This window comes from Lutzomyia longipalpis, chromosome 2 (genome assembly GCF_024334085.1).
Source record: "Lutzomyia longipalpis isolate SR_M1_2022 chromosome 2, ASM2433408v1".
NCBI lineage: Eukaryota > Metazoa > Arthropoda > Insecta > Diptera > Psychodidae > Lutzomyia > Lutzomyia longipalpis.
In genome coordinates, this window is record NC_074708.1 from 19,339,710 (window position 1) to 19,367,318 (window position 27,609).

General features: G+C 39.4%; 10 protein-coding genes across 10 annotated transcripts in view; 6 read left to right on the plus strand and 4 right to left on the minus strand.

Annotated features, from left to right (window-relative positions):
• The window catches only part of LOC129789442 (uncharacterized), an 885,568-nt gene that overhangs the window by 581,872 nt on the left and 276,087 nt on the right, over positions 1–27,609 (plus strand). The window lies entirely within an intron of this gene.
• Positions 18–4,877, plus strand: LOC129789409 (protein trapped in endoderm-1). Its single transcript, XM_055826216.1, has 3 exons — positions 18–335; positions 3,352–3,706; positions 3,783–4,877. The coding sequence occupies exons 2-3, from the start codon at positions 3,378–3,380 to the stop codon at positions 4,528–4,530; spliced, it is 1,077 nt and encodes a 358-aa protein (XP_055682191.1). The 5' UTR covers positions 18–335; positions 3,352–3,377; the 3' UTR covers positions 4,531–4,877.
• Positions 5,029–9,513, plus strand: LOC129789297 (nuclear pore complex protein Nup160 homolog). Its single transcript, XM_055826006.1, has 4 exons — positions 5,029–5,234; positions 5,297–5,402; positions 5,462–7,700; positions 7,765–9,513. The coding sequence occupies exons 1-4, from the start codon at positions 5,132–5,134 to the stop codon at positions 9,460–9,462; spliced, it is 4,146 nt and encodes a 1,381-aa protein (XP_055681981.1). The 5' UTR covers positions 5,029–5,131; the 3' UTR covers positions 9,463–9,513.
• On the minus strand, positions 9,463–11,537 carry LOC129789349 (U3 small nucleolar RNA-associated protein 6 homolog). Its single transcript, XM_055826126.1, has 3 exons — positions 11,335–11,537; positions 9,808–11,272; positions 9,463–9,734 (listed from the first exon to the last, which is right to left on the minus strand). The coding sequence occupies exons 1-3, from the start codon at positions 11,424–11,426 to the stop codon at positions 9,516–9,518; spliced, it is 1,776 nt and encodes a 591-aa protein (XP_055682101.1). The 5' UTR covers positions 11,427–11,537; the 3' UTR covers positions 9,463–9,515.
• On the plus strand, positions 11,539–14,098 carry LOC129789344 (F-box/LRR-repeat protein 4-like). The gene is made up of 4 exons (XM_055826120.1): positions 11,539–12,063; positions 12,134–12,739; positions 12,811–13,842; positions 13,910–14,098. The coding sequence occupies exons 1-4, from the start codon at positions 11,827–11,829 to the stop codon at positions 13,964–13,966; spliced, it is 1,932 nt and encodes a 643-aa protein (XP_055682095.1). The 5' UTR covers positions 11,539–11,826; the 3' UTR covers positions 13,967–14,098.
• LOC129789396 (zinc finger protein 57-like) lies at positions 14,564–16,086 on the minus strand. Its single transcript, XM_055826194.1, has one exon. It carries the CDS (start codon positions 16,003–16,005, stop codon positions 14,689–14,691), a length of 1,317 nt encoding a protein of 438 aa, XP_055682169.1. The 5' UTR covers positions 16,006–16,086; the 3' UTR covers positions 14,564–14,688.
• LOC129789247 (zinc finger protein 567-like) lies at positions 16,195–16,854 on the minus strand. The gene has a single exon (XM_055825898.1). It carries the CDS (start codon positions 16,852–16,854, stop codon positions 16,195–16,197), a length of 660 nt encoding a protein of 219 aa, XP_055681873.1.
• On the minus strand, positions 17,722–19,236 carry LOC129789376 (zinc finger protein 197-like). The gene has a single exon (XM_055826167.1). The coding sequence runs from the start codon at positions 19,234–19,236 to the stop codon at positions 17,770–17,772; it is 1,467 nt and encodes a 488-aa protein (XP_055682142.1). The 3' UTR covers positions 17,722–17,769.
• LOC129789248 (zinc finger protein 709-like) lies at positions 19,450–20,790 on the plus strand. Its single transcript, XM_055825899.1, has one exon. It carries the CDS (start codon positions 19,450–19,452, stop codon positions 20,788–20,790), a length of 1,341 nt encoding a protein of 446 aa, XP_055681874.1.
• On the plus strand, positions 21,093–27,486 carry LOC129789284 (anaphase-promoting complex subunit 1). Its single transcript, XM_055825962.1, has 6 exons — positions 21,093–21,265; positions 21,332–24,340; positions 24,406–26,204; positions 26,356–26,505; positions 26,604–26,742; positions 26,817–27,486. The coding sequence occupies exons 1-6, from the start codon at positions 21,242–21,244 to the stop codon at positions 27,435–27,437; spliced, it is 5,742 nt and encodes a 1,913-aa protein (XP_055681937.1). The 5' UTR covers positions 21,093–21,241; the 3' UTR covers positions 27,438–27,486.

Genomic DNA, 27,609 nt, shown 5'->3' on the forward strand with positions numbered 1-27,609 from the left:
GGATTTATCATTCATTCATTCGTACTGCAGTGCCTAAAGTGAACGGACGTCCACAAATAACTGTAACCAAATCAATTCAATCAATAAAAGAAATTCTGCCTGATAATTTTTTGTGGCAATTAAATTCAATAAAGTGGGCATTTGAAAGAGTGCATTTTATCTAATTGAAGTAAAAATTGGAATTATTACTGTGGAGTGAATTGAAATAAGCGAAATAAGAATTGATGGTGTGGTGTTTTAATAAAATCCGGATATTCAGTACGTGATTAGAATGAAACGAGTGCCTCTTGGAAATTTTATGTGCTGGAGAGACGGACTTTTTATCTAATATTCCCGTGAGTTCCTCACAAATTAATATGATTTTAATGATCTTAATTTTTATCTATAATAGCTATAATAATATTATTGGAAAATTATCATACATTATGACAGTATATTATTTTAAATATTTCGTGAATGACTCAAGAAAATTTAAATGACAAAGATGCAAGAACATTCTCTTCATTTCTCATTTATATGAAAAAGTGAACATTCATGCAACTTTGCTAGAAGAAAAGAATCTCAAGAACTGTATTTATTGAGTAAAAAAAATATCAAATTGAATGCATTTTTTAAAATCATTAATACTAAAAAATAAATTATGCAAATCTCTCTAAATTAAAAAAAAATCATCAATGCTTAAACACTTTTCATGCACATAATACAAATTCATTTTTTTGAGCTTGTGCAAACAATGCATTTTATGCATGTATAGTTCTTTCGCTTGATATCGTCTTATCTAACAAATAATATGCGACCCTCTGTGCGTCTAATGATATAAAAAAGGAAAAAAAGACTCCCTTGCTTTTTGTCACCCTTGTCATCATCTGCGTGTTAGCATTGTATACATATTTAGAAAGAAATATTTTGTTTGATTAGGAGATATGTACGTACATACACATATTATGTATACACATATGTGCGTGAATTGATGACGATTTGGGGTTGACGGGGTTGAGTCTTCCAAACCCGAGACTCCCCACTGGTGTAGTGTTTACTCATGATTATGGTAAAAATGGAAATGTGCACAGCACAGAGCAATATGACGAGAGGAATTGATGATGTTATAATATGGAAAATATCATTATCATTAATCGAGAGGAGTAGCATCAAGAAATATGATCCTTTTGCGGAATATTTTTCTAATTTCAGCCAATTTTATTCGCAAATTCACGTCCACATTCTTTCAATTCATATAGGTACATATGTATATACATATATGTTCATATACAAACGATGTTGAAGATGTGAGGGATGAAAATATAATGGATGAATGGGTATATATAGGGTACCTAACTAAATGATTTTTACCCCCAATGCGAAATCTTTGTAACTTATCCAGGTGTTTCTCACTTTTGCTATATACATATTTCTTGCAATTTTCCCTGCACATAATGCACACACCATGAAATTTTTGGTTATAATATTCTTATATATAACACAAACTAGCATGAACACAAAAAAAGAATAAAATGATAAACGTATCAAATAGTAGGAAATTAACACACAATCAATTTAATTATGTATTTAAATTAATACAATAGCAGAAAGAGCAAAAAAAATGAACCCGAACACATGCTCGGGAACTTTTTGCTATTTTTTGTCAATTTTAAATTTTGGATTCTTAGAAAAGGATTTAAATTCCTTTCCTTTAAAAAAGTTTTTTTTTGTCAGGTTGTATAACATTGTACCTATGTTATCTACTAAATTTAGTGCAATGTGCATATATCCGAGTTAAATCATTCCTTACATTTTCACATACATAATTACATTTTGCTTTGAACTTGGCTTTCAAGGCGATTAAGAGTTTCCTGGAAAAGTAATTTACCTTAATATAAAATGACTATACACAACATTTAATCCTAATCTTACAACACTAAAATTATTTTAGTGATTTCCTATTGTGATGGAACTGTACGTACATTCATAATTTGATTTTGCTTAAGTAAAATAGTATAAAAAAGTTTACTTTTTCCTGGATGGTTAAATTCCTCAATCTTAAAGAAAATAATAGAAAATATTACACATTATCTTTTTATCCCGATTGTTTTCTCGAGTGAGATGAGGTTTTCCTATACCAGAAAGGGTAAAGCTCGTTAAATTAAAAATATTACGTCTGCTCTATAAGTTAGAGTTACAAGAAAAAGAATTTATTCCTACAAATTTATTTCGTGATTCTCTTAAAGAATATAAAGATGAATTTATGCACTTTCTCGGGCACTTTAAGATATGAATTTATTATAGTAATATCACATGTGCTCTTTTGAAAATCACACACAGAGTGCAAGGCTCTCAATGGTAAATGACTCATATCAAAGAGAAAATGTGCATATATGTATGTATATATTGAAATGTATGCTGGGAGCTGTTTCTGGAGATTAACTGAGGATCTACAAAAAACAAGTCAAATTTTTTTTCTTCGCACATATCTCATTTTCGATATGGTTACAATCCACTTAATAAAGAGCAATGTTGTTCCTAAATTCTACCACTTGTGCTGCCTCGCTATAAATATTGTAAAATTATGTTGGAGAAAAAATCGACGTATTGTTTATCACGAGACATGAGAATAAACTTTAAACAGAGAGCAGAGGCTGAACATTACCATTGCACCAAGTACCATACCTACAGTGCGTCCACTCAATTTTTTTCTCAACTATTTTCGCATAGTTCAGCTCATCATTATTAATTGTCGCAATAATGTTCAAAATTAAACATTCCATTTCAAATTGGAGTGCATAATAAAAATTTTTATTGCACCCTCGCTATGCTGGAGGAGAGATCATCTCCACTAAGACGACTTTGTGAGACACTAGCTGGGGCGTATGTGTCCTATCCATTCTCCCATCTTCATGCGTAATATCTCCAATTTGAATCGTCTGTTTTTGCTTAAGAAATCATCCATGCGAGTTCACACAGTCGTGCATTTGTGTTCCCCAACCAGAGCATTCTTTAGGGATTATATTCCATAAATCTTTGGGGCGTCATATTCAAATCTTTCTAAATCTGCGAAACTAGTAGTGCTTATAATAAAAAAAATCTTTTTTTTTTCACTTTTTCATAACATTTTATGATCTTTTGATTTTAATTGTTAGAAATGTTAACGGTAGAAGTTTTTAGAGATAATTTTTAAGCCCCTTTGTAAATTTTATAGATCCTCAACCATCGACCACCCCTCCTGCATAGATCCCACCTACATTTGTTCGAAAATAAATAGATCATACAGTCCACATAGTCATTGCCGTCAGCAACATTAATTATTAAAAAAATGTTTTTTTTTCTTAATTCCGTTTTAATTTATTATTATTACAGACAAATTCTCTTCTAAATATTTCAAAATGGCTACAACCATTTATCCGGAATATGCTACAATTTTTGCTGCTGTTTGTGCGAGCATATTCACAGTCATTGGTATCCTGGGAAATCTCATCACAATATTGGCTCTTTTGCGATGTCCTAAGCTACGGAGTCATGCTACTACGGCCTTTGTGCTTTCTCTTTGTATCTCAGATCTACTTTTCTGCTCAATGAGCCTTCCTCTTCAAGCCATACGCTACACATGGCAAAAATGGACCCTTGGAGAAACTCTGTGCCACGTATTCCCAGTAATTTTGTACGGAAATGTCGCAGTATCCCTACTCAGCATGGTGGGAATCACCATGAATCGGTAAAAAATATAGCTAAAAAAATAGCGCCTCATTTAGAGTTATTTAAAATTAAAATAATTTGATTTTTATTTGTAGATACATCCTTATTGCCTACAATTCGGTGTATGCATCAATTTATCGATCAGTATATATCTGGATTCAGCTTTTTCTAGTGTGGGTTGTAGCCTTTTCCCTACTGATTCCACCTCTTTTGGGTGTATGGGGTCAAATGGGACTCGATGAACTCACCTTTTCGTGCACAATCCTTCCCGATGATGCTGGGCGTTCTCCGAAAAAGGTGCTTTTTCTCGTTGGATTCCTCATTCCCTGCATCGTCATCATTATTTCATACACATGCATCTACTGTACGGTACGACGGCAAAGGATGCGTATGAGGAGCCATAGTGGGCTCCAGGGAATACCCAAAGGGTCCAATAGTAGTCGTGAACGTGAGGATTCTCGACTTACTACAATGATGTTAACCATATTCTGCTGCTACCTACTCTGCTTCCTTCCACTAATGCTGGTTAATGTGTTCGACAATGATGTTGAGTATCCAGTGGCACATGTCCTGGCATCCGTAATGTGCTGGGCATCCGGTGTAATAAATCCATTTATTTATGCTGCAAGCAATCGAAATTACCGCGTGGCATACACAAAATTGTTCAGAAGACTAATATTCTGGAATAACTACGTGAGCCCAGTGCCAAGTAAAAGCATGGCACCCAGCAGAATTTCAAAAGATCCTTCGGTGCAAATTCAAAAGGATGCAGCACAAGAAGATGCTAATTGCGAAATTGATATTGAAGCTAATAAAAATAAAGACACAATTATTCAACTATAAATATTCATAAAATAGTTTTAAATATTACAAAGGACATCCGACTGATCACTACCGATAGCCAATATATTAGATGTATAATGTATTATAGTAGCTCTCTAGTAGTTTAATTGAACCCTTAAATGAAACAATAAGATTAAATCATACAAAGGGTATAATTTATACATCAAATCATAAATCATTCCTCATAATGAATTTTTTTTGATTTATCTAACTTTTCCATGAAATCTTGAAGTCATAATGCAAATTATTATTGCAGTATAGAGTGTATAAAGAAATATTCTTAAGAAGTAAAACGTATTCTGTATAATATTTATTTGATGGACTAAATAAATTAATAGGATAAAAAATCATGCAATCATGTTTTCTTTGCCATTGAGTCTTTCGTTCCCGCCAATTTTTCCCGCGTTTTTCGCTGTTCGTGATTTCTATTTTTTTCCGCAGAATGTCATTGGAATATTCGCAAATGAGTTTTTGAAGTGACGCCATCGCCATTCGACCGGCAAAAGAAAGAGGTTATGTTTACGTGAACGAGTGCGACGATCAAGCTAAATATTTTCCTCTTTTTTTGAAGTAAATATCGCAATTATTCAAGAACTTTTAAATGATTGTAAGTGCAGAAATGGAGGATTGCAGTATTCGCTACAGAGAAGTTATACCAAATCAGTCTGTGGAGGAGAAATGGAAGGAAATAACATTGACCTTTGGTATGTTTGCGAGATATCGTTTATGCTAATATGTTTTTTATACTAAGAATTTATGTTTTTAGGCGGAACTCAGAGTACACTCCAAGATATCAGGATTGCTGAGAAAGCAGGTGGATTTTGCTATGCGGATAAATCCAATTTGCAGAGCCGCAACAGATATATTTATTGGTATGTAAACATAACCAAAAAAAAAAGTTCTTCCGGATAAAGTGAATTTTCTTTTGTAGGCGTACATCTCACGATATCCTGGAATTGTCTGAAGTGAGTTTAGACTTGGACTTGGTGGACAATAATGTTCGCTATAAATTTTCCGAATCACGCATTTTGGCTGTATCAGTTTGTGAACTAGTGGATTTTATTGTGATTCTCGTGGCAACGGTGGGCAGTGTACACCGACTGTACTACCCACATCCTAACCAATTGCATAAATCCACCGTATTGGATACGAAATGTATGTCAATCTTCAAAGAGGCATCCGTGACACATGCCAGAGATCCACTAACTTTCCACATGATTGGGTCGGCGACATCCACAAATCAGCCCATTGCCCATGCCGCTGCTTGTGGGATGAATGAAGATGGGTCAGAAGCATATTTTGCTTTAGCTAGGCAAAATACCTTAACACTCTTCACAATGAACTGCTCCAATGGGCACACAGTTTCAATGGAGCTCCGGCAGACCAATATGGTGCCGCGAATATTATCCAATTTCACCGGAGTTTTACGTGGCAAAAACAGTTCAAACAACAACTACGTCAACTCTCTCATCTTCTACACAATTGCTGATGTTACCTACCTCTTTGCGCTGTACAGAGACAATTTTCTACGAATGTGGTCTCTAGGCAGTGGACAGTGCGTAGCAACGATAAATTGCCATGAAGATAGCACCGAAACAAAGTTGCAGAATCCCCAAAATAGTACACTACGCTGCGGCAAATCCAACACAATTTGTGCTTTCCTAAGCTACGCTTCCGGGTGTGAATTTGTCATTATTAACGTAGCTCCTGATCCAATTGGTGGATCCAATCATACGCTCAATCTTGTGAATATAATTCTAGCTCCTAGCTACGATTTGATTGAGTATCAGCTAACGGAGAATCGTATTTGGGGGCTTTTCTGCAACTCCGAAGGAGAGTACAAAGTTTCCAGTGTGAGCCTCGTTCCCGGAAGCGGTGTTAACTGGATATCAGCGGCATTGCAACCTCTTCCGGATCGCTTTACTGCACAACAGATTGAGATAACAAAGGACCCACGGCAGGCTTACTGCTCCTACATCTTCCAACCGGGTCGCTTCCAAAAAAGCGTCATCGCCAAGGCACTCGTCATGTTTCGCCGCTCAAATATTCTGCCTGACAACAACTATCCCATAAGCATCCTCAAAGATCGTGTATGCCATGCAGTCGCTACTGATATTGAGAATGAGATTCGTGGTTTGGACTTGCCCGATGAGGAGTACATTGAAATTTGTGTGTACTTCTGGGATAAATTCTACTCATGTTGCGAACAGTATCACATGAAGGCTTGCCAACCAATTGGGCTGATTCCACTGCAACTGGAATCCTTGGACACGGTGTGCATCGTGAAGAAAAATATGTTTTCATTACTTCGACGATGTGAACTACTTGAACATTGCATGCTGTCCGGGAGGCAAGTGGACACCGAAGAAGGTAGTCAACTTCCGCGGGAGCTTGAGGAAAACTCCGCGAAAATGGATGGTCTTGTAAAGTTGGTGGCAATCCTTGCGGAGATTGAGCATCAAATCCCAGATGATGATAAACTGGACATTGATCGACGACTCTATCAGCTTCAGATGCCCATCAATATTGTCTACAATCTCGTGAGGGAAATGCTTGCTGGGGAATATGACAAAACTCCCCTAACACGTGCCTTCCTCACACAAATTCGCCAACAAGCGCTCAATATTAAAGACGTCCCTGAAGCCATGCACGCACTACTTGAAGCACTTCGATTGGATTTTGCACCTCAGGATGAAATGTCGAGATATTCGGGGCAGAATGAGCACATAAAGAACCTCTTTGCCAGCCAATTTGGCATTTCCATTGTGGCTGAATCCCTTGAGCAAATCGCTACAATTCGATATGTTTTGTGCCGAAATCTCCTTATTCTTCAGCACATTTTCATCGACACCAACGCCCTGCCGAGTGATGTCCTCGAAAATGTTCGATCGCACCAGATGCCGGAAACGGAAGTTTTTGTACAAGCCTACTTTGTAATTGTGTGGATTTGCAAAAGTTCAGCTGATCCCGGATACGTGAATAGTGCTCTCGATAGTAGCATCAGTCGTCTCAACAGCCTCCAACTGTCTGATGCGCGGCAATTTATGCTCAAAACAACCGAACCCTGTTCCCTCCTGGAGCTCTTTCTCAAGAATAGGGGATGGCATATGATGCTGCAGCATTACATGTCGGGAAATTTTCGAACACCCATAAATGAGTCGCAGACAGAGGTGAGTAAAAGAAAATCTATTTTGCTTTCATTTTAACTTTAGTTAAATTTTTTATCTCTTGCAGACAACTCTGCTTTCATTGGCAACGATTGTGGGTCAATTAGTTTGGCCAGTGTCGGGAAATTTTGCATTCGGTGCGTGGTTAATTGGTAGCTGCCAACAAATTCATATTCAGGACTATGTGCGACTTCTAAATGGCTGGTGTGAGTGGAACAACTGCTCAAGGCAATTTATCCTGGCTGTTTCAATGCTGGACAGTGGAGAGGTGGAGAAGGCATATGATCTCTTCATACAGGCATCACGTGGTGTCTACACGGAGCCCTTCCTTATGGAGAAGATCATTGGGCAAGATATGGAAGGAGAACTGACCACGGGTGAAGCGATTGTTATGTATTACCTGAAGGTAATTCGTCTTTTTGAGCAGTACAATGCCCTACAGTGCGTCATACGACTTGCACAGAGTGCCATTCAACTCTTGGTGCCAAAACATCCGCAACTGGCCATGTTCCAATCGATCATGTTCACCAATCATTTGGCTCTCGATCACTACGAGGAAGCTTACCATTCACTCATTTCCAATGTAGAGCCTTCCCGCCGAAAGGACTACCTGAGAGAGTTGGTGATGTGTTTATTTCAGAAGAAGCGCCTGGATTTGCTAATGCGATTCCCATACATTGGGCTACAGGATGAATTGGAGAGTATTATAGAGACAAGGGCACGATCAATGCCAATTGAGGACAATATTCACTACAACTTCCTCTATGCCTTCTTCATTACAAAGGATAATATGCGTAAGGCTGCAGCAGTTATGTATGAGCAGGCAATGAGATTTGGGTACGAAAGTAATTCTCTCGATGCCATGCAGTATCGCTACGATTGCCTTCTAGCGTGCGTAAATGCCCTACATTTGGTTGATAAACAATACGCATGGATTGCAAAGCCAGTTAGTAGCAAAGAGGATGGGTGTCTTGTGGATAAGGTGGTTGTACTCGAGATTGAAGATATTCGACGGGAATTACACTACATCGAGGCATCGATCATTCTATCCAGACATCGACGCGAATTGAGTTCAGTCCTCAAGGTGGGTGCTGATGAATTAGTTGCCCTACTGTCAACATCTCGACTCTTCACTGCTGCCATCAAGCTTGCAAGAACGTATAAAATCACACCGACAGTTGTTGTGGAGAATCTCGCATCAGCATGCGTACATGCTTCTTCGGAACAGAGCAATGAAGTGTGGCAGTGGCTACAGGAGAATGATCTTGCGGATTTACCACTAAAGAACTCTCCCGTTGCCGTAGCGTGGAATCTTTTGGAGAAGCTTGTCATGGAGAATGAGGTGACTGGAACGACAATCATTCGACGATGCGTTGCAAAGAGAATTCTCCATCTTGGAACATTTCTGCCCTACTGGCTATTCCTTTCGTACAAGAAAGCAAATCCAAGTGAACTTCTGCATCTCTTTATTGTCCATGGACATCTTGTGGAAGCAACGGACTTTGCCACATCATACCTCGCTGCTATGCTGGGAAATAATTATGAGGCATTTGGCCTGAGGAATTCCCTTCTACCCAATGAGGCAGCTCTGTGTCTCCCTGTACACGATCTTGATCTCCTACTACACGCCCTCAAGTTGAATTTTGACTACGACACCGCATACGAGGAAGCCCATAAGAAGTTGACTGATTGTGTTGATGAATACCTCACGGCAGTGGACAAGGTGTCCGTGAGTAAAGTTCAGTACGAACTGCAAAAATGCTAATTTTCTCTCAATTTCAATTGGAAACATTTAATAAATATTTTTCATTGTCAATTTCATGAGAAATTCAGTAAATTGTGTTCCATCTCAAAGGAATCGACAAGATCCACATGTAGAGTCTTAATGGCACGCTCGTAGATGCGCGAAATGTTCTTGGGTGTATCCTGGGTCTTTTCGAATTTTATATACTCAATCCACACGTTTATGTTGCTCTCCCCGAAGAAATGAGTAGCATTCTCGTGGCACTTTCGCCATCTCTCAACGTTCGGTTCAACCTATGTGAAAGAATAGTTTAAAATTTGTAATTTAGACATAATATTTATCTTAGTTTTTTTTTTAGTAATGTACCTGTGTTGACTCAAGCTGTGCCATTTTTTCATGAATCTCCAAGCAGGGAGTTGAATTTTGAACCAAATCATCGTACTTCTCCCTGGCAGCGTGAATATCCTTTCTTAGAGCAACATATTCAATATATTGTGCCTTTAGGCGAGTACTGACACTCGGTGGCTGCAGGATGGCCTCATTGAAGACCTCTTCTACGCGATTTGGAAGATCCGGACGCACCTGGTAGTAGCGAATGATCAATTGCCACAGTGGGTATGAATCACCACCGAGTTTCTTAACACCCTGCCTAAAAACTTCATAGAGACTCTGCTCTGATTCATTTTGAATATAAAAACGCATCCACATTTCCCACAATCTCACGGATTTTTCATGAGTTTTTGTCGCCTTGTCGAAAACTTCCAAAATATTCTCCAATTGGGAATTGGACTTAATGAGTTCTTCGATGTAGTAGATGTAGTGCTGTTCGGAAAGAAATCCCGCCTCATAGGCGCCTTTTAGGGCCATCTGTAGGGTTTGTTTCTTAAGAGCGGCGAGAATTGTGGGTTCTTGACGTTCTTGATTGATTTCCATCATTGTATTTATGAAGTAAAGCCACATTTTCTCAGTTTTAAGAATCTTTGTGGCTTCATTGTAGACTTCTATGCAACTTTTGAGTTTTTTCTTGCATGCTGCAATTGAAGATTCTTCCGAAGAACTACTTCCATCATCTTCCTTATCATCAATGCTACTTTCCATGTGCAGACCCATCAATTCACGTCGGGCTAGAGTGTGCCACATTAACTCTTCAAGGGGAAATTCATTCTGCATGTGCTGCAACACGGTGTTCATTAAATCTTTAGCACAACTAAACTCTGTGACGATTTCCAGGATATTCACGAGATATTCAATGCTGTGAATCTTTTTACGGGAATTTTCATAGATGATACTAGCTTGCTCGAGAATGTGCTTCCTCTGAGCTGCCCCATTCTCAGTTTGCACGTCTACTTTGTCAGCTTCGAGGAGTTTCATTTTGAGGAATTTGGAATAGAGCATACAGCTGTCGGGATGCCTCTGTAGGCCACCAAGCATAAAATGTTTAACTCTCTCCATATTCTGCGTCTGTTCATACTCCCAAACAACTGCTCGTAGCCACACATCCGGCTTATCTCCGTGCAGTTGGATCATACGATCCAGGATAGTGGATGCTTCATTCATGAATTTGAATGCTTTGACAAACTTAAGAAACTCCTCCCATATTCTTATGTTCTGTGGGAATCTTTCAGTCACCTGATGATAAAGGTTTTTAATGCGCATTGAAATTGGGCGATCTATGCTACCCTTCATATCCTGAATGTTTCTCGTCTTCCGGCGTTTCTGAATCAAACTTAATAAATCGCGCTCATACTTGATGAATTCCAAGTAATCTCGCATGGATTTAGTCTGACGAACTAGCTTGAGGTTCAGGGAGTCCCTCTTTCTTATAATTTCCCTGAAATTATTGCAATTTTATTAAAATAAAATAAAATAGGATTAAGAAATACTAAAACTAACCTTATTTCAGCATCATTGAACAAATCAATCCTTTTCATTTGTTCATACTCCGGAAGGGTTTTCTCCTTTCTATACTCAACAAGTTCAGCCATTTCTGGTTACAAAGAAATTTCTGCTTTTTTTGTAAAGAAAATCCCAAAGAAATTATGAAAACCAGGAAAGGAAACAAAAATATTTATAACCATGCGTTACCATGAAAATACATAATCCATCAAAAAAATTCTCCAAAAAAAACTCGGCATGTGAATTTCGAAACTAGGAATGTCATATGACAGTTCTCTGGAAGAATTCCAGCGGAATTCCTCAGAATTTTACCACGCATTCTCCGCCTTTTAATATCCTAATCAAGGACATTAATTTGTAAGGATATTACTTCAAAGTTAGCTCTATAGATAGAAGGATTCTTACTTTGAATCATCGATTTTTCTTTTTTTCCTCGATTTTCTTCAAATCTCCATTGCTCTTGATTAAAAAAAATAAGCGCAAGCCGGAATGCTTTTGAGAACAAACTTAGCAAATTACAATTCAAACGGATCGTGGACAGTTGGATCTAATTCCAAATCATGTGGCCCCACGGGGGAGCAGGTAGTCCAATTTGCCAAGTCGATTGTGTGCAGTTCTCTCAAAGGAAAATACGATAAGAAAATATTCTACGATCTCGATGAATCAGAAGATGTGCAAAATCCACCCACCTGGACAGATCCCATTATTTCCACATGCTTCTCTCCGGTATGTAAACTCATTATGCTTACTCAGAAATTATCTTTAATGATTTTATGGATTTTATGCTTAATTTTAGAGAAAATTTGGTACACTCTGGGATAGAGCACCATCCGCTTTCGAAGAAATCTCATCAAAGGACGAAAATTTTATTCCTGTTCAGGACTTTTTTGTAATTGAACTGGATAATTGTGTTATTCCCAGGCAAATAACAATTGATCAAGTCGTTAGCCCGGGAGCAGTAACCAAAATATGGCTATACAACATTGCTGAACTATGCTGGCATTTAATTTGGAGCAAACGGCCCACGGGAGACATAAAGAAATCCCGACTTTTGTGCGTTAATCTCAAAGATCAAATTGCCTTTGGTACAAAATTCCTACGTGTTGAAATGAATCAATCTAAGCTGAAGAATCACACACAAATTGGAATGATTGAGGTATATGGAGAGAAATTCGTACTCGGTTGCAGCCTCAAGGCTGTCAGCATGAAACTTGATCACAGGAAACAGTCCACATTGAAAGCCTTGCGAAAGGAATATGAAAGATTTAATAAGAAAACCGTCCCAACTGAAGACTACGATGGACTCGATGCCGCCCTAAAGCTAACTAATCCTGAAAGATTTGTCTTCCACGACTTACAGGAGCAACAAGGGAATACTACATTGAATTTGCTAGACTTTCCAGTAAGTTCTCTATATGCTTATTAGAAGAATTTGAAGGATGAAAAATGAATTATTTTATTTTATTTTTTCAGTATGAATTACAGACGAAAATATTCTCCTATGTGGATGTAAAGACGCTCTTTGTGCTATCTTGTGTCAGCAAAAGAATGTACAATTTGGTAACTGATCCCATCATTTACAGAGAGATTAATTTAAAGATGTACTGGCACATGGTGAATGATGAATTCCTGCTGAAGCTATCCAGGAGAGCTACAAAAATACGCAAATTAGATATTTCTTGGTGTGGATGGCACAATTCAGTCTCACCGTCCGTCTTTATGTACTTTGTACGACGATGCTGCCAAAAGGTTACACATCTTCAGATAAATTCTTGTGTCTTTTTCACAATTGAGTGCTTTCACGTGGTAGCAAATGTTTGTGAAGAATTGCGTGAACTCTCTCTCCATGGCTATGGAAAGACATTCAGCAAGGAGAAGAATATTTCATTCTCAGCTGTAAAGCATCTGCAAAAGATAGATTTCTATCGAACACAAATTCATGAGAGTGTTCTTGATAGAATTTTCAATGGGAGTGGTAACAGCCTTCGACATCTTGGTCTTGCTGGTGGTTTTGTCTACAACCTGGATCGCATTTGCCGCCAAATTGGAAAATATAACCAGGACATTGTTTCGATTGACTTCTATCAGTCACGCTACCTCTCACACATTGGATTGATTGCACTGTCGCATTGCCATAAACTCCAAGAGGTTGATTTTGGCTGGTCAATTGACTACATGAACTACGACAAATGCTTACCAACTGCATACTTCCGTGAAGTATGGGATACGTTCTTTAGGAGTAATTGCAATCTCCGAAAAATATTCCTAGCTGGAACACCAAAATTCGATGAAGACATCGTGGAGAGCATGATGAAGCACTGTCCTAGCCTAGAACAGATTGACCTCAAAAACATTCAGGGTTTCTCTTCTGATCTCTTTCCAAAACTCCGAGCCAATTTCACTTATTTGCAATATTTCTCCATAAGTATTTGTGATCCAACACTCAGCACACCTCCTGACAATACTGAAACCCCCATCAATGGTCATCATCCACAGCGTTACAATGTAGGTATTTTGATACATTTTCGATTTCTTTTAAAAATTTAATTCTGTAATTTTATGCCTCTTTCAGAATCTCCCTAGTAATTACATCACTGTTGCCAGGCATTTTAAGCCAAAGACGTTGTAAAATTTGTTAAAAGTACAAACAATAAGGTACCTAAAGCCTGCACTTTGTTACGCTTATGAGTTTATGAAAACATATTGCTTTTATTGAATATCCTCAATGTATGTATAAAAAATAAAATTGTGTTCAATTGTTTGATCTTTTATTCTACATACTATTAATTTGTGTAACAACACACACATAACCATTTGTCCCATTACTGGGGTTGGCTTCTCACACAAATTTTTGGCTTGATTTTTAATGACCGGCTGCCGACCTGACGTCAACCTCAAAGAGGAATTTTGTTGCATTGTGACTTTGTGTTAGGAATATTCCTCATTCATAAGTTTTTATCGCAAGCAACGGTGCAGACTGCAGAGCAGTCAATATCAGTTCAAGAGTTGCCTCTCCTTGTAATATTGCACTGGTGGGAACGAGTGGGGATATTCCTGACCGGATGTGATTTTTTTCATATCTGCATTACAGCCTATCGAACACCACCGAGTCTCGAACCCACCGACCCTCTCAGGGACACTGGGACAAAAGGACACTGGGACCGTCTGCTTTGCCACTGCTCTACTGGGCCGATCTCAAGTAAATGATCTCTTGAAATGACTTTACTTTTTTAAAATCTTTTTTTTTATTTAATAAAAGCGAAGATTTTCCGATCATGAATGTAGTATGAACAAATAGGAGATCTCTATTTAACTATTATTATAATTTTTTATTCATCTATCTGAAATGGTTTATTTAGTTAGTTTTAATGATAAACTACTTTGTGACGTAGACTGCTGCGGATGAGGTATGGGATGTTGCAGTCCTTTCTTCTTCAAGTATGCCTTATTGACGATGGTTCCTGATGGAGGAAGGAGGTGAATTTTATCTGGATGCTTGTGCTTCATATGTCTCTTCAAAAGGTTATTGCAGGTGTACGTCCTGTCGCACACAGAACACGCATAATGACGTGCTCCGGTGTGTCCTTCCAAGTGCTTAAAGTATGTCTTTTTCGTTTTGAGCATCTTCCCGCATACTTTGCATTCAACCCCACTTTTGTGGACATTCTTGTGATCATTAAAGGATGACCTAGTTCGGAAATTCTTGCCGCATATCTCACATTGATACCCTTTGTGTTCAGCTGTATGGAATTCAAGAATGTGGGTTCGCATATCCTTGATTTGATAGAAACTCTTGCCGCAGTGTTGGCATGTACAGTATGGCTTCTTCAGGTGAACTCTGTAGATGTGGGTACGCCGCGATAGCCAGTGAATGAACTTTTGATCGCACTGATCACACTTGTATCGTGCTGTGTTGTTGTGCTTGTCCATGTGCATGAGGAATCCTTGACGATTGGTCAAAGTTTTCCCACATCTCTCGCATGTGAATGCTGCCTTTTGTTTTTCCTGCTTTGTCTTTGCATCCACAACCGCAGGATTCTTAGGTCTTCGATTTATCTGTGGTACTGCAGGTACTTTATAGTAAATTGGGGTCATTAACTTGATTTCCTTGATGATTTGGGGTTCATACGACATGCATTTGTGACGGCAAAATTGCTCAAACTTCTCATGAATCACCCGACACACTTTACAGCGGAACTTTTTTCGGCGTTCTTTAGACTTGATATCTTTCTCTGTTTTAATCTTCTCCACACCATCTGATAAACTTCCTGCAACGGCTTCTGTAGCGATAGGGGTAGTAATGTTCCCCTTATCCATTGGGGGATTCTGCTGAGTCGCCCCATCAGTCGTAGATTTTTCTGGTTCAATCAATTTACTAATTTTTGCACCAGCAATCAAACACTTTAAGCGAAATTGGTAGGCTTCGAGCATCTCTATCTCGCATGATGAACAAATTCGTGGTGAGTACTTTTCCGAAGGAATAATCTTCTTGCCAACAGTCTCGCAATAAATTGTTAAGTAGGGGATGTCGTTGTAGCAAGTTTCCGTCATATTTTTAAAGTTTCTCTCAACTTTTGCTAAACAAATCCAACACAATTGGCTATACTGCATTGTCTCCTCCTGTTTAGTATCCTTAGAAATCGATTTAGTATCGGATTTTAGAGACATTTTCAGCAAGTTTTTTTCACTACGAAATGTGCGAGAGGTGCGAAATCAACAAAACATTGTTTTCGAAAATTTCGAACTTCCCAAACTTCCTCAAACCTGACCCAATAAAAAATTCGTCGTACTTTTTTTTCAATTTTTACTATATCTTCAATTCATAAAATTTTACATTTTTTTGCCAATGAAATGAAATTAATCATCCATATCGTCGAGATCGATCATTTCAATGGCATTATGCAATTCTGTTTTACTGAATTGTGCTTCAGATTGCTCGGAAAATGATCCTGTGGGTTGTATATGATTCTTTTTCAAAAACTCCTGATTGACGATGGTTCCTTTTTCGGGAATAAGATGAATTTGATCAGGATGAACCTTCTTCACGTGCCTCTTCATAGCGATATTCCGGACGAAACGCATATCGCAAACTGGGCAGACGTAGTTGAGTGTTTTAGAATGAATATCCATATGCTTAGCATAAGTTTTTTGAGTTTTAAGCTTCTTTCCGCAAATCTCGCATGTAACTGCACCTTTATGGACGTTCTGATGATCATAGAAGGAGCCCTTTGACTTGAAATTCTTTCCACATTTATCGCATTGATACGCCTTGTTTTCCTTTGTTTGTTTATCCTTTATCAATTGACTTCCCGATGAAGATGAATGCTCGGGATGATGCTCCTGAATGTGAGTTTTCATGTATTTAACTTGATAGAATCCTTTTCCACAGTGTGGGCAGGTGCAAAGGGGCTTCTGCAAGTGGATCTTATACATATGCGTACGACGAGATCTCCAATGCTGGAATTTCTTTCCACATTCATCACAATCGTATCTCGCTGTATTATTGTGGAGGTCCATATGTAAGAGAAATCCTCGTCGACTTATAAAGACTTTTTTGCATTTTTCACAAGTATATTCCTCTTTTATGTCTTTCTCTTTCTTCGGAATATTATCTTGTACATTTTCCAAGGGCCTTTTCTTACGATTTATGTAAACCGCCTTGATTTCTTTAAGAATTTGGACTTCATAGGACATACACTTGTGATATTGGAAGTTTTGTAATTCCTCAAAAATCACACGACATACTTTGCAGCGAAACTTTTTACGACGTTCCTTGATTTCGACACCTGCTTCCCTTTTAATTTTTCTAATATTCTCCGAGCAGCTTTGGGCATCCTTTTCTATACCACTGGAGCCGTGGTCTATTTGGGGTGCTGTAGAAGAACCCTTTTTATGACTCTGGATCATCATATATTGCATCTTAGCTATTTCTGCTGAAGTGCTTCCATGTTCGAACAATTTACATATTTTTTTCTCAATATCCTGACATCTCTTGCGGAATTTATATGCTTCCAGCATCTCCATTTCACATGATGGACAAATTCGTGGTGAGTACTCTTCAAAAGGAACAATCTTCTTGCCAACAGTTTCGTAGTAAATTGTTAAATAAGGGACATCGCTGCAGAAAGCCTGTGTCATATTCTTTAGGTCTTCATCAGTTATTGTTAAACAAATCCAACATAATTGATTATACGGCATTGTATCCTTCAGTTTGGTATCCTTGGAAGTCGGTTAAAGATCAGATTTTAGATAATTATTACTATAACTAGACAAATTTTCTGCAAAACAACTTTTTGACAACGACATCAACAATGATTTCGAACTTCATTGTCACCCATTAAAAAATTCTTCTCATGGGATTTTTATTCAATGAGAAAGAAATTGTTTATAGCTTGTACATAATTTTTAATCAAGAATATTTTTTTTTCATATTCATCTGGTGTTATCGACAACAATCATCTCAATTGGATTATCTCCATCCTTATGTTGTGAATGCTCTATGGGTGGAATTCTATATCTATTCAGATATTCCTGGTTGACGACGGTTCCTTTTTCTGGTATGAGATGTACTTTATCAGGATGAGCCCGCTTCACGTGCCTCTTCATAGCGATATTCCGGACGAAACGCATATCGCAAACTGGGCAGACGTAGTTCAGTGTATTTGAATGAATATCCATATGCTTAGCATAGGTCTTTTGATTTTTGAGTATTTTCCCGCAAACCTCACATGCAATCGTACTTTTGTGGACATTCTGATGATCCATAAAAGAGCCTTTAGTTTTGAAATTTTTCCCACATACATCGCATTGATATCCATTGTGTTCATCTGTATGATGTTCCGCAATGTGATTTTTCATGGGTTTAATTTGGTAGAATCCCTTTCCACAGTGCGGACATGAGCAGAAGGGCTTCTTCAGGTGAACTCTGTAGATATGCGTACGGCGAGATTGCCAATGTTGGAATTTCTTCCCACACTGATCACAATCGTATCTTGCTGTATTATTGTGAAGGTCCATGTGCAAGAGAAATCCTCGTCGACTTTTAAAGACTTTTTTGCATTTTTCGCAAATATACTCTTCCTTTTTCTCCTGATATCTTTTTCTCTTCGGAGGCATAGGAATATCCTCGGGAATATCATCTTCCTGGTCTTCCTTAATCTCTTCAATCTCCGGAACCTTTTCCTCTACTTCCTTTACTTTCTCTGTTTTTTTCTCCACTTTCTCTATCTTCTCCTTATTCTTTTGTTTTGCATTACGATAAATCGCCTTGATTTCCTTGATTATTTTAACGTCGCAGCACATACATTTGTGATATTTGAAGTGTTCTAGGTTTTCAAAAATCACACGACATACTTTGCAGCGGAATTTTTTGCGACGTTCCTTGAAAACTTCTTCTGTTTTTATATTTTCACCATTCTCAGGGCTTTGGGCATCTCTCTCAGGTGGACTCGGTGGATTGGAGTCATTGTCCAGAGGATTTACTTCATTCAAATTATTTTCAGGACTCTGTGTTTGGGGCTCTGTCTCCTCAATCAGATACTGTATCTCAGTTGTAACTTCCGTGCTTTCTTCCATTGGTTCTGGCTCAAACAATTTACTGATTTTCTTGTCTGCTTCAAGACATTTTTTGCGGAATTTATACGCCTCAAGCATCTCCATTTCACACAAAGAACAAATTTGAGGTGAGAATTTCTCGAAAGAACTAATATTTTTGCCAATAGTTTCGTGGTAAATTGTTAAATAAGAGATCTTATTGAAAAAAGCCTCCGTCATATTTATGAAACTATTTTCTGCAGGTAATAAACAGATTCGACACAAATTGGAAAATTGCACCGTATCCTCCAAATCCTCTGGATTATTTGCCGGTAATTCAGTTGATTCAGCTTTGACAAGAGACATTTTTTTTTTCAAGTTTTCTAAATAAGAAAATTGAACCACATCCAAACAAAAACAACTGGGTGGATTGCCCCTTTAAAAAATCTTGTGTAATGTGATTTTTTAGTGGGGCCTATGGTAAAAACTCGAAGTTCGAAAAATCAACATTTCTTTAATGGCGGATAATTGTTTTTATTATTAAGTGAACAACAAAAATAGTGCTTAAATCCAAGCAAAATGTCTCTAACTGATGCTGAATTGGCTCTCAAAAAGGCCGTACTGGAGGACACAATGCAATACACTCAATTGTGTAGAATTTGTTTGGTAACAGCTGAGAGAAACTTCAAAAATATGACGCGGGCTTGTTACAATGAAATACCCTATTTTACAATTTACTACGAGACTGTTGGCAAGAAGATTATTCCCTTTGGGAAGTTCTCACCACGGATTTGTTCTTCGTGTGAAATTGAAATGCTGGAGGCGTACAAATTTCGCAAGAAATGCCTGTTCACGGACGAGAAGATAAGCAAATTGATTGAACCAGAGAAACCTCCGGAAGAAACTACTCCTCAATTGCAATTTTTCATTGAACCGGGATCCCGGCCATCGATTAAGACGGAAAATCAGCCAATTGATGTGGATGCACTTGGAAGCTGTTCTGAGGGGATTGCACGCAATTCATCAGATAATGCGGACAAAATGAAATTAGAAGGAGATTCCAAACCCAAAGCTCGTCGTAAGAAGTTCCGCTGCAAAGTATGCCGTGTAATTTTTGAGGAATTCGAGCTTTTCCGTGTTCACAAATGCATGTCATGTGAGCCCAAGATAATCAAGGATATGAGGGCGATTTACACGACGAAGAAAAAGGAAGCCGAGAAGAATAAAGGGCTCAACATTTCGATGGAAGTGAAGAAGAAGCGACACAGAAAAAAGGAAGAGTATACATGTGAGAGATGCGGTAAAGTCTGTACCAATCGCCAGGGATTCCTTCTGCATATGGACAAGCACAATAACACAGCAAGATACGATTGTGATCAATGCGACAAAAAGTTCCGGCATTGGCAATCTCGTCGGACACATATCTACAGAGTTCACCTGAAGAAGCCATTCTGCTCATGCCCACACTGCGGGAAGAGTTTCTATCAAATTAAATACATGAAAACCCACATCCAGGAGAATCACTCGGAAGAACACCGGGGCTACCAATGTGAGAAATGTGGCAAGAATTTCCAAACAAAAGCAGCTTTCACGGATCATCAGAATAACCATAAGGCGGCCGTTGAGTGCAAAATCTGCGGAAAGATGCTTAAAACACGGAAAACTTACTTTAGGCACTTGGAGACACACACCGGCGAGCGCAACTACGTCTGCCCCGTATGTGATAAGCGCTACACCTGCAATTTTACCATGAAGAAGCACGTTAAACGCACTCATCCGGATCACGTTCATCTCCTACCCCCAGAAGGCACCATTGTGAATAAGAGATACTTGAGGAAGTTCGGAATGGAACCCGATCCAGCTGAACAGTCTGAGGCACAATTCAATGAACTAGATAATCCCATTGAAATTGGCGAGTAGGAATTATTATTGTAAAGGAGAATTCACGTATATTAGATACTTTAATGCTTAATCTGTTGGCTAGATTGATTTCATATATAGCGTAGATTAAGTATGTACTGTATATAAAATAGATTAAGGACTTTCACAATGCAAAATATATGTCCAATCTTTAAAACAAATTAATGCAGAATAAAATTTAAAAAGAAAAGTAATGAATTTGAAAATTCTTTGGAAAATGGTAAAATTATTCCGTGGCAAGGAGAATTTTTTTTACTGGGATTCGAACTTCGAAATGTAAAATTTTTTGTAGGGTTGAATAGGCCGGCTCGCGGTTTGTTGTGTTTTGTTCTTGCACAAAGTGCCGGTTCGTTCTTTTTCTCCGATAAAAACTGCAAGTTTGTTTAAAGAAAGTGGAGTAAATGTGGTGGATTTGTTAAATTTTGCAAATCTGGATGAATTATGTGAGATTATGATCACCGCTTCTGAGCCTCTGGTAAGAAAATGTTTACTTGGAAAAAAAGTTTGGTTATGTGAAATCTTTATTGTTTCATCGCATCAGGAATATATTCCGCGGGGACGTCAGGCGGTGGAGACACATCCTGGTCCCTCTATGGTACACCAAAGCAGCAATGTACCACCGGGAGAAAATTTGCTGCTGCATCGCTTGCAAAACTTTAGTATATCCTCGGATGAATCGTCATCTGAATTTTGGCACCTTGAAGAGGTATTTGAGGAGTCTCATAGTGGGAGAGAAGCGGAATTTGAGGAGTATGAGGGTATTTCGAATTTAAATTTTCTGCATACGTTTCGTGCCAATTCCGAGGATGAGTTGTACGTGAAGGGAAACACCGCAATTTGGAGTCAAGGCCTACAGGGTGATGATGATCAAGTAGCTCCAAGAGTTTGCTTCACCTGTGACACTCCCATCAAGTTTGCCTTCTTCTGCACCCCTTCTTTCATGGTATCCGATGATGGTGCCAATGAAGGTGACAGTGGAATTGCCAACAAGAAAGATAAGCATCGTGGGATATGTCTCATAGATTCGACGAGCCTTCGTGTCTATCGGAATGATGGGGAAGATTTCGTTTGTGCCCTGGAATTTCAAGTATCAAATGTATGGCTCACCGATATAGGGATTCTCCTGGAGAAGGAAGCATCTGACATGTTGATTGAAGCAGATACTCTCTTACCGATGCCTCGTGTATTTTCCCTCACCCATCCCTTGGATGAGATGAGTCCCGTTCTCATAAAGAGCTTCACGGGTTGCATTAGCTATCTCACTGAGATGGATTACAAATTGGTCAGCACAGATCCATTGAATAATATTATTTTGATGTTTGATCATAAGCTCGGTAAGCATTTTGTGTGTAGCTTGAGGAAGACCACGACGGATGAAGTTGACGCAGTTGCCGGACAGACGTTAAATAGTACAATGAATAGCCCCCTATTCCCAGGGTCACACTACCAAACGGGGCAACAGGGATCTCTGTACAAATCAGCAGCTCTCTATACAACAAAAATGCACCAAAGTCACCTTCATCCCAACATGGACACGACTTTTTGGTCTCTCAGCAATAGACCGTCAGGATCACCCGTAAGTTGGACATCATTGAGTCATACATCGCAAGCTATGCGCTCATCCCAGTCGCCACTGACTCGACTTCAAAACTCCATTGGGCAATCTTCTTCTTCGACAATTAGTGTGAGAAAACTAGGGCAGGCTCAACCTTCAAAGCCAATCATCCCTGAGTACACACTCGTCCATCTCTGGAATGAGCCAATTAATGCCAGGACTGAATTTATTGAATGCGCCTCCAAAGGATTCCTTCATACTGATCTCGTTGGGCAACTGTATCTGTGCTACCTCCTGCCGCGGAATGCAAAATTAATTTTGGTTCCGATTGTTAAGACAAAGGAATCTGAGTTTCATTTCTTTGGGAAAACCACAGCCATAGAGGCTAAGGATGCCGAAGTGCTCAACAGGATGAACATGATAACCATCCTTGCACCCTGTGGCACTATTATGCTGTACTCTGGAGTAGTACACGTGGGAAAAGTTCACGTTGGTGGCGTTCTCTCGAGTTTTGCTCTCATCGATCGGTTGGGCTCGATGAATTTTCCACGACGGAGCAGCTTACTGCCCACTGCTCCGCCAGAGTCTCAAATTGAAGATGATCTCAATATGTTTTCACCCGTGCATCCCCTTGCACCTGCAAATACAGCCAAAACATCATCAGCTAACATTTGCATCGGTGTTCGCGACTCAACGGGAAATCGTTTGAATTTGGTGTACGCCGGAGGGAAGTTGTTTCGCATAACATTGCCCCAATTATGCGAAAATACTCTCGTAGCTCGCTGTCTCCTGGCACTACGGCAGGTTCTGCACAGTGATTTAGCTCTGAAAGTCATGGTTAAATGGTATGGCATCAAAAATGCCCCTGGAACAACAAATATTACTCCAAATAAGGAATGGACAATGTTCAAGCACCTTCTGCTGGAGATGCTTGGGCGTTCATCCAGTAGCCCAGATGCATCATCCAGTTCCCAATCAAATATGTCATCGGAAGAACCGAAGAAGCGCCGAAAGAATGATAATTCAACTGGTTCCGATTCTGATTGGGAGTATCTTCTTCATGTCCGCAGAGAAAATGCATTTGTGTCCCATGGAGTTAATAATTTGGGTGAAAGTGTCGATGTTGCCCCAATGAAGAATGACACCACTGCTCTTCTTTTCTCCCAAATTCCCGTGATACTCTTCACATTGCACATGCTCTATGAAGATTTAAAGTTGAGTACAGCAACTCAGCAATACCTTCAGCCCTTGGCGGAATTTCTCTATCAATTGGCCATGGATTTGAATTTAGATCAGTACTGTCTTCACTACTATTTGGATTTCCCATATTTGGCACAAAAAATCTCAACGAGCTACCTCACAGAGACAGACTTGACCAGTCTACAGAACCTCAACTTGATCATATCGACAACCATACCCCGTATTTATCGTAATGTGTATGATACAGTTAAAATGGACAAAGATCAAGAGATGGATAAGTTGGAATCATATCCGTATATTGCACGGGTGAATGGGATGTCGAGAAAAATTGTCAAAGCAATCACATACTTCCATCTTGGGGAGAATGCAGGAAAGAAGTGTGTGAAGGAATATATTCTAGCAACGGGAAAAGTCGTGGCAGATGAAGAAATTGTCTCACTCAGTAGTAAGATGAGGATAACACGGGAACAAATTGCCCAGCTACCACCAGCTATTAATTTCGTAATAGTGCAATTTATTGAAAAATATAAATCTAATCCACCTGTTGGGTCTGATATTGATACATACAGACTTATCCTTCGATCCGATCTCGTATCACATGCATCCTACGGGAAGGAGAATAGGAGAATTGCAAATACAAAAAAGTACGGCAATGAGCACTCACTAACACCACGTGTAGCCCCTAATCCATCCCTCAATGGTAAGAGCAGCAATGGTGTTGAGGAAGACGGTATGGAGGAGATTGATTCGAAACTCTTCTGTCTGCGCTTTCCTGATGATCTTCGTATCCATGAGGTATGTCAAAGAATCACCAACAGATTTCACTTCAAAGATAGTTTAATCTAACTTTTCCCCTTTAGGTACGTCGTTTGCTGAATAGCGCAAATCCAGTTACAATTGATATCATCCAAGGACCCAATGTGACCGATCATGATTTCATCGAAGAGAAAGAGAAGCAACTCTTTGCAATTTGTACGCGTACAATGGCTCTACCTGTTGGACGTGGTATGTTTACGTTGCGTACTACAAGCCCCACATCAACGGAATCCCTGCCAATTCCGAAGCTCTGTTTGACGGGTAAGGAAGTCCTCAAGGGGGCAACAATTGAATTGCAGCAGATCGAGGTACCGCCAAATATGAATTGTTGGCCACTCTTTCACAATGGCGTTGCTGCTGGTATGAGAATCTCACCACAAGCTAAAGATATCGATTCCACGTGGATTGTGTACAATAAGCCAAAGGGATCATCGGATGTTTCAATTGAGCACGCCGGTCTGCTAATGGCTCTAGGGCTCAATGGTCACCTCAAAAGTCTCTCCTTTATGAGTATCTACGATTACCTCCTAAAATGCGATGAAATGACAAGTATTGGTCTACTTCTGGGGATTTCAGTAGCTAACAGGAAAACAATGAATATGACAATTACAAAGCTCCTGAGTGTGCACATTGAGGCACTCCTGCCACCCACGGCATTAGAGCTAGATATACAGCAGAACATCCAAGTGGCCACACTAATGGGTGTTGGGCTTGTATTTGAGGGTACATCAAAGCGACATATGGCGGAAATTCTTCTTCAGGAAATTGGACGGCCACCTGGACCAGAGATGGAGAATTGCGTCGAGCGGGAATCGTACGCACTTACGGCCGGTTTGGCTTTGGGTCTCGTAACTCTGGGTCAGGGTGAAACCCCCATTGGGCTGCGAGATCTCAAACTTCCCGACACACTGCACTACTACATGATTGGCGGGAATAGGAGAGCACTTACAGGGGCTCAGCGTGAAAAGTACAAATTGCCATCATTCCAAATTCGCGAAGGAGACACGGTGAATATTGATGTTACTGCACCGGGGGCTACCCTAGCACTGGGTCTGATGTTCCTTCAGACAGGCAATCAAGCTGTGGCCAATTGGATGATGCCACCAGACACAAAGTACTTGCTGGACTTTGTACGACCGGATTTGCTAATGTTGCGAATGATTTCACGTGGATTGATAATGTGGCATACGGTTGAGCCAACACAAGAGTGGCTGGATCAGCAATTTCCGCCTTCGTTGAAGTTCGACCTAAAACGCGGTCCTGACTTGGAATATGGTGTTGATATTGATCACGAAGCCCACTGTCAGGCGTACTGTAACATTATCACAGGAGCAGCCTTCTGCATGGGACTTCGGTATGCTGGAACGGAAAACCCAATTGCATACAAAACTCTCAAGGATCTCGTGAAGCTCTTCCTTGCCATGGGTGGACAGTATGTGGGGGAGTACGCTGGAAAGGCCACTGTGGAGTCGTGCCTCATAATGATCGTTCTATCGCTCTCGCTGATCTTTGCTGGATCTGGAAATCTCAATATTCTACGCATAATAAGGCTTCTGCGGACACGAATTGGTGTGACGAATGCACATGTGACCTATGGTTCACACATGGCTCTCCACATGGCACTGGGATTCCTCTTTCTCGGTGCAGGGCGTTACACACTTTCGACATCCCAGAGTGCTATTGCAGCACTAGTGTGTGCCCTTTTCCCCAAATTCCCCACACATAGCAACGATAATCGCTACCACTTGCAGGCATTTCGTCATCTCTACGTGTTGGCCATTGAAGCACGACTTTTCTTGCCACGCGACGTCGACACCGGAAAGTTGAGTCTCTGCAATTTGGCGTAAGTATTTTTTTTTGTCTCCCAAATTCAATGAACTTTATCTTCCACAATTTTAACAATTAAAAAAATGCAATATCAAAGTACAAAATAAAAGAAAAATATACAAATTAAATTTTATTCATTGACGAATTCTGTTGCTATCTTTGGGCAGATGCATTAAATTGGGGTCAACGGAAATAATTCAATTGCCCATAGCACCGTGCATTCTCCCTGAATTGAATACACTTCAAGCGGTGATTGTCAATGATCGATATTACTGGCCCATACGCTTTGATCGAGATACAAATTGGCATCAATTGGAGTGAGTAGAAACAAATCAATTGAAGTGCTTTTGCCTGGCCATGATTAAATGGAGCTCTTATTCTTTTTTTATTATTTTATTTTCCATTAACACTTTAGGAAGATTCTTCAGAAATGTGGGTGTGTTGACATAAAGAAGAGAGCTGGGTGTTTCTCACTACTTGAGGATCCTAATCGACTGAAGAGTCTGCTGGCAAAGTCACTCACCTCTGAGCAGTTTAGTACTTGGCGGATTAAGGTGATTTATATGAAAAAATGCTCTTAAGTGCTTTTATTTCTTCACACCTTTATTTATTTCTTCATTCTCTACAGCCAAAAAATCTGTTATCCTTCTCGAGTGATACATTTGTGGAGATTTTCGTGGACAAATTCCTCCTTGGTCACGAAGATGTCCCAATGTGTGATCAGGAACAGGATTTAACAGAACTCTTGATGACACAATTCTACAATTGTCTCATTCAAGATCGCATGGAGGCCCTGCCAATTTTCGTGTCACTCGTCATAATTATTCGAAGGATTAACTTGAGACCCTCAAGTCAGGATGTGTGGCAATTTAAGATAATAGAAGCCACCCTAAGGAAAGCAAAATTCGTGTCGCACCAAGAGAGTCTTCTCTCGCGGGAGATACTGCAGTCACTTGAACTGAAACTCATGACGTGCATTGAAGCATGGGGTAATGATTGCTTCAACCTCATGAAGCAATTCCTCTTCTCGTCCAGCATTAATTTTCTCCAAGATGGGAATTTGTCAACTGTAACACTCACAAAGTTGGCAATTCTTGTTGTCTTCTACGACTTGCCCATAAATGTGTTGAACTTTGTTGATCTCAGAGGGCAACTCAACTACCTGGGGATGCTCGTGGAATTGAAGCGGCTCAATTTGGATACAAAATCCATTCATTGTATATCAAAGATTCTTCTGAATTCCGTTTGAATTAATGTAAGTGATATGCAAAATAATATGGTTTTTTTTTTAAATTAAATCGTGACTTCTCCCTCATCCCATCCATTATTGGATTTTACGTTATGTTCGAATGTTTGGCTTATGGAATCGCTCTCAATGAAATATCCGCAGAAACTCTTTTATTTTACGAATTGATCCTGCA

Bases quoted from the DNA above. Each gene is read 5' to 3' on its own strand.
- LOC129789409 (XM_055826216.1), top strand. From the start codon at position 3,378: ATGGCTACAACCATTTATCCGGAATATGCTACAATTTTTGCTGCTGTT. The intron at 3,707-3,782 runs GTAAAAAATATA...TTTTATTTGTAG, and splicing joins GTGGGAATCACCATGAATCG to ATACATCCTTATTGCCTACA.
- LOC129789297 (XM_055826006.1), top strand. From the start codon at position 5,132: ATGATTGTAAGTGCAGAAATGGAGGATTGCAGTATTCGCTACAGAGAA. The intron at 5,235-5,296 runs GTATGTTTGCGA...TTATGTTTTTAG, and splicing joins GGAAATAACATTGACCTTTG to GCGGAACTCAGAGTACACTC. The intron at 7,701-7,764 runs GTGAGTAAAAGA...TATCTCTTGCAG, and splicing joins TAAATGAGTCGCAGACAGAG to ACAACTCTGCTTTCATTGGC.
- LOC129789349 (XM_055826126.1), bottom strand. From the start codon at position 11,426: ATGGCTGAACTTGTTGAGTATAGAAAGGAGAAAACCCTTCCGGAGTAT. The intron at 11,273-11,334 runs GTTAGTTTTAGT...CAATAATTTCAG, and splicing joins TTCAATGATGCTGAAATAAG to GGAAATTATAAGAAAGAGGG. The intron at 9,735-9,807 runs GTACATTACTAA...TCTTTCACATAG, and splicing joins CACAGCTTGAGTCAACACAG to GTTGAACCGAACGTTGAGAG.
- LOC129789344 (XM_055826120.1), top strand. From the start codon at position 11,827: ATGCTTTTGAGAACAAACTTAGCAAATTACAATTCAAACGGATCGTGG. The intron at 12,064-12,133 runs GTATGTAAACTC...GCTTAATTTTAG, and splicing joins TTTCCACATGCTTCTCTCCG to AGAAAATTTGGTACACTCTG. The intron at 13,843-13,909 runs GTAGGTATTTTG...TGCCTCTTTCAG, and splicing joins ATCATCCACAGCGTTACAAT to AATCTCCCTAGTAATTACAT.
- LOC129789396 (XM_055826194.1), bottom strand. From the start codon at position 16,005: ATGTCTCTAAAATCCGATACTAAATCGATTTCTAAGGATACTAAACAG.
- LOC129789247 (XM_055825898.1), bottom strand. From the start codon at position 16,854: ATGGACCTCCACAATAATACAGCGAGATACGATTGTGATGAATGTGGA.
- LOC129789376 (XM_055826167.1), bottom strand. From the start codon at position 19,236: ATGTCTCTTGTCAAAGCTGAATCAACTGAATTACCGGCAAATAATCCA.
- LOC129789248 (XM_055825899.1), top strand. From the start codon at position 19,450: ATGTCTCTAACTGATGCTGAATTGGCTCTCAAAAAGGCCGTACTGGAG.
- LOC129789284 (XM_055825962.1), top strand. From the start codon at position 21,242: ATGATCACCGCTTCTGAGCCTCTG. The intron at 26,506-26,603 runs GTGAGTAGAAAC...TTAACACTTTAG, and splicing joins ACAAATTGGCATCAATTGGA to GAAGATTCTTCAGAAATGTG. The intron at 26,743-26,816 runs GTGATTTATATG...CATTCTCTACAG, and splicing joins TTAGTACTTGGCGGATTAAG to CCAAAAAATCTGTTATCCTT.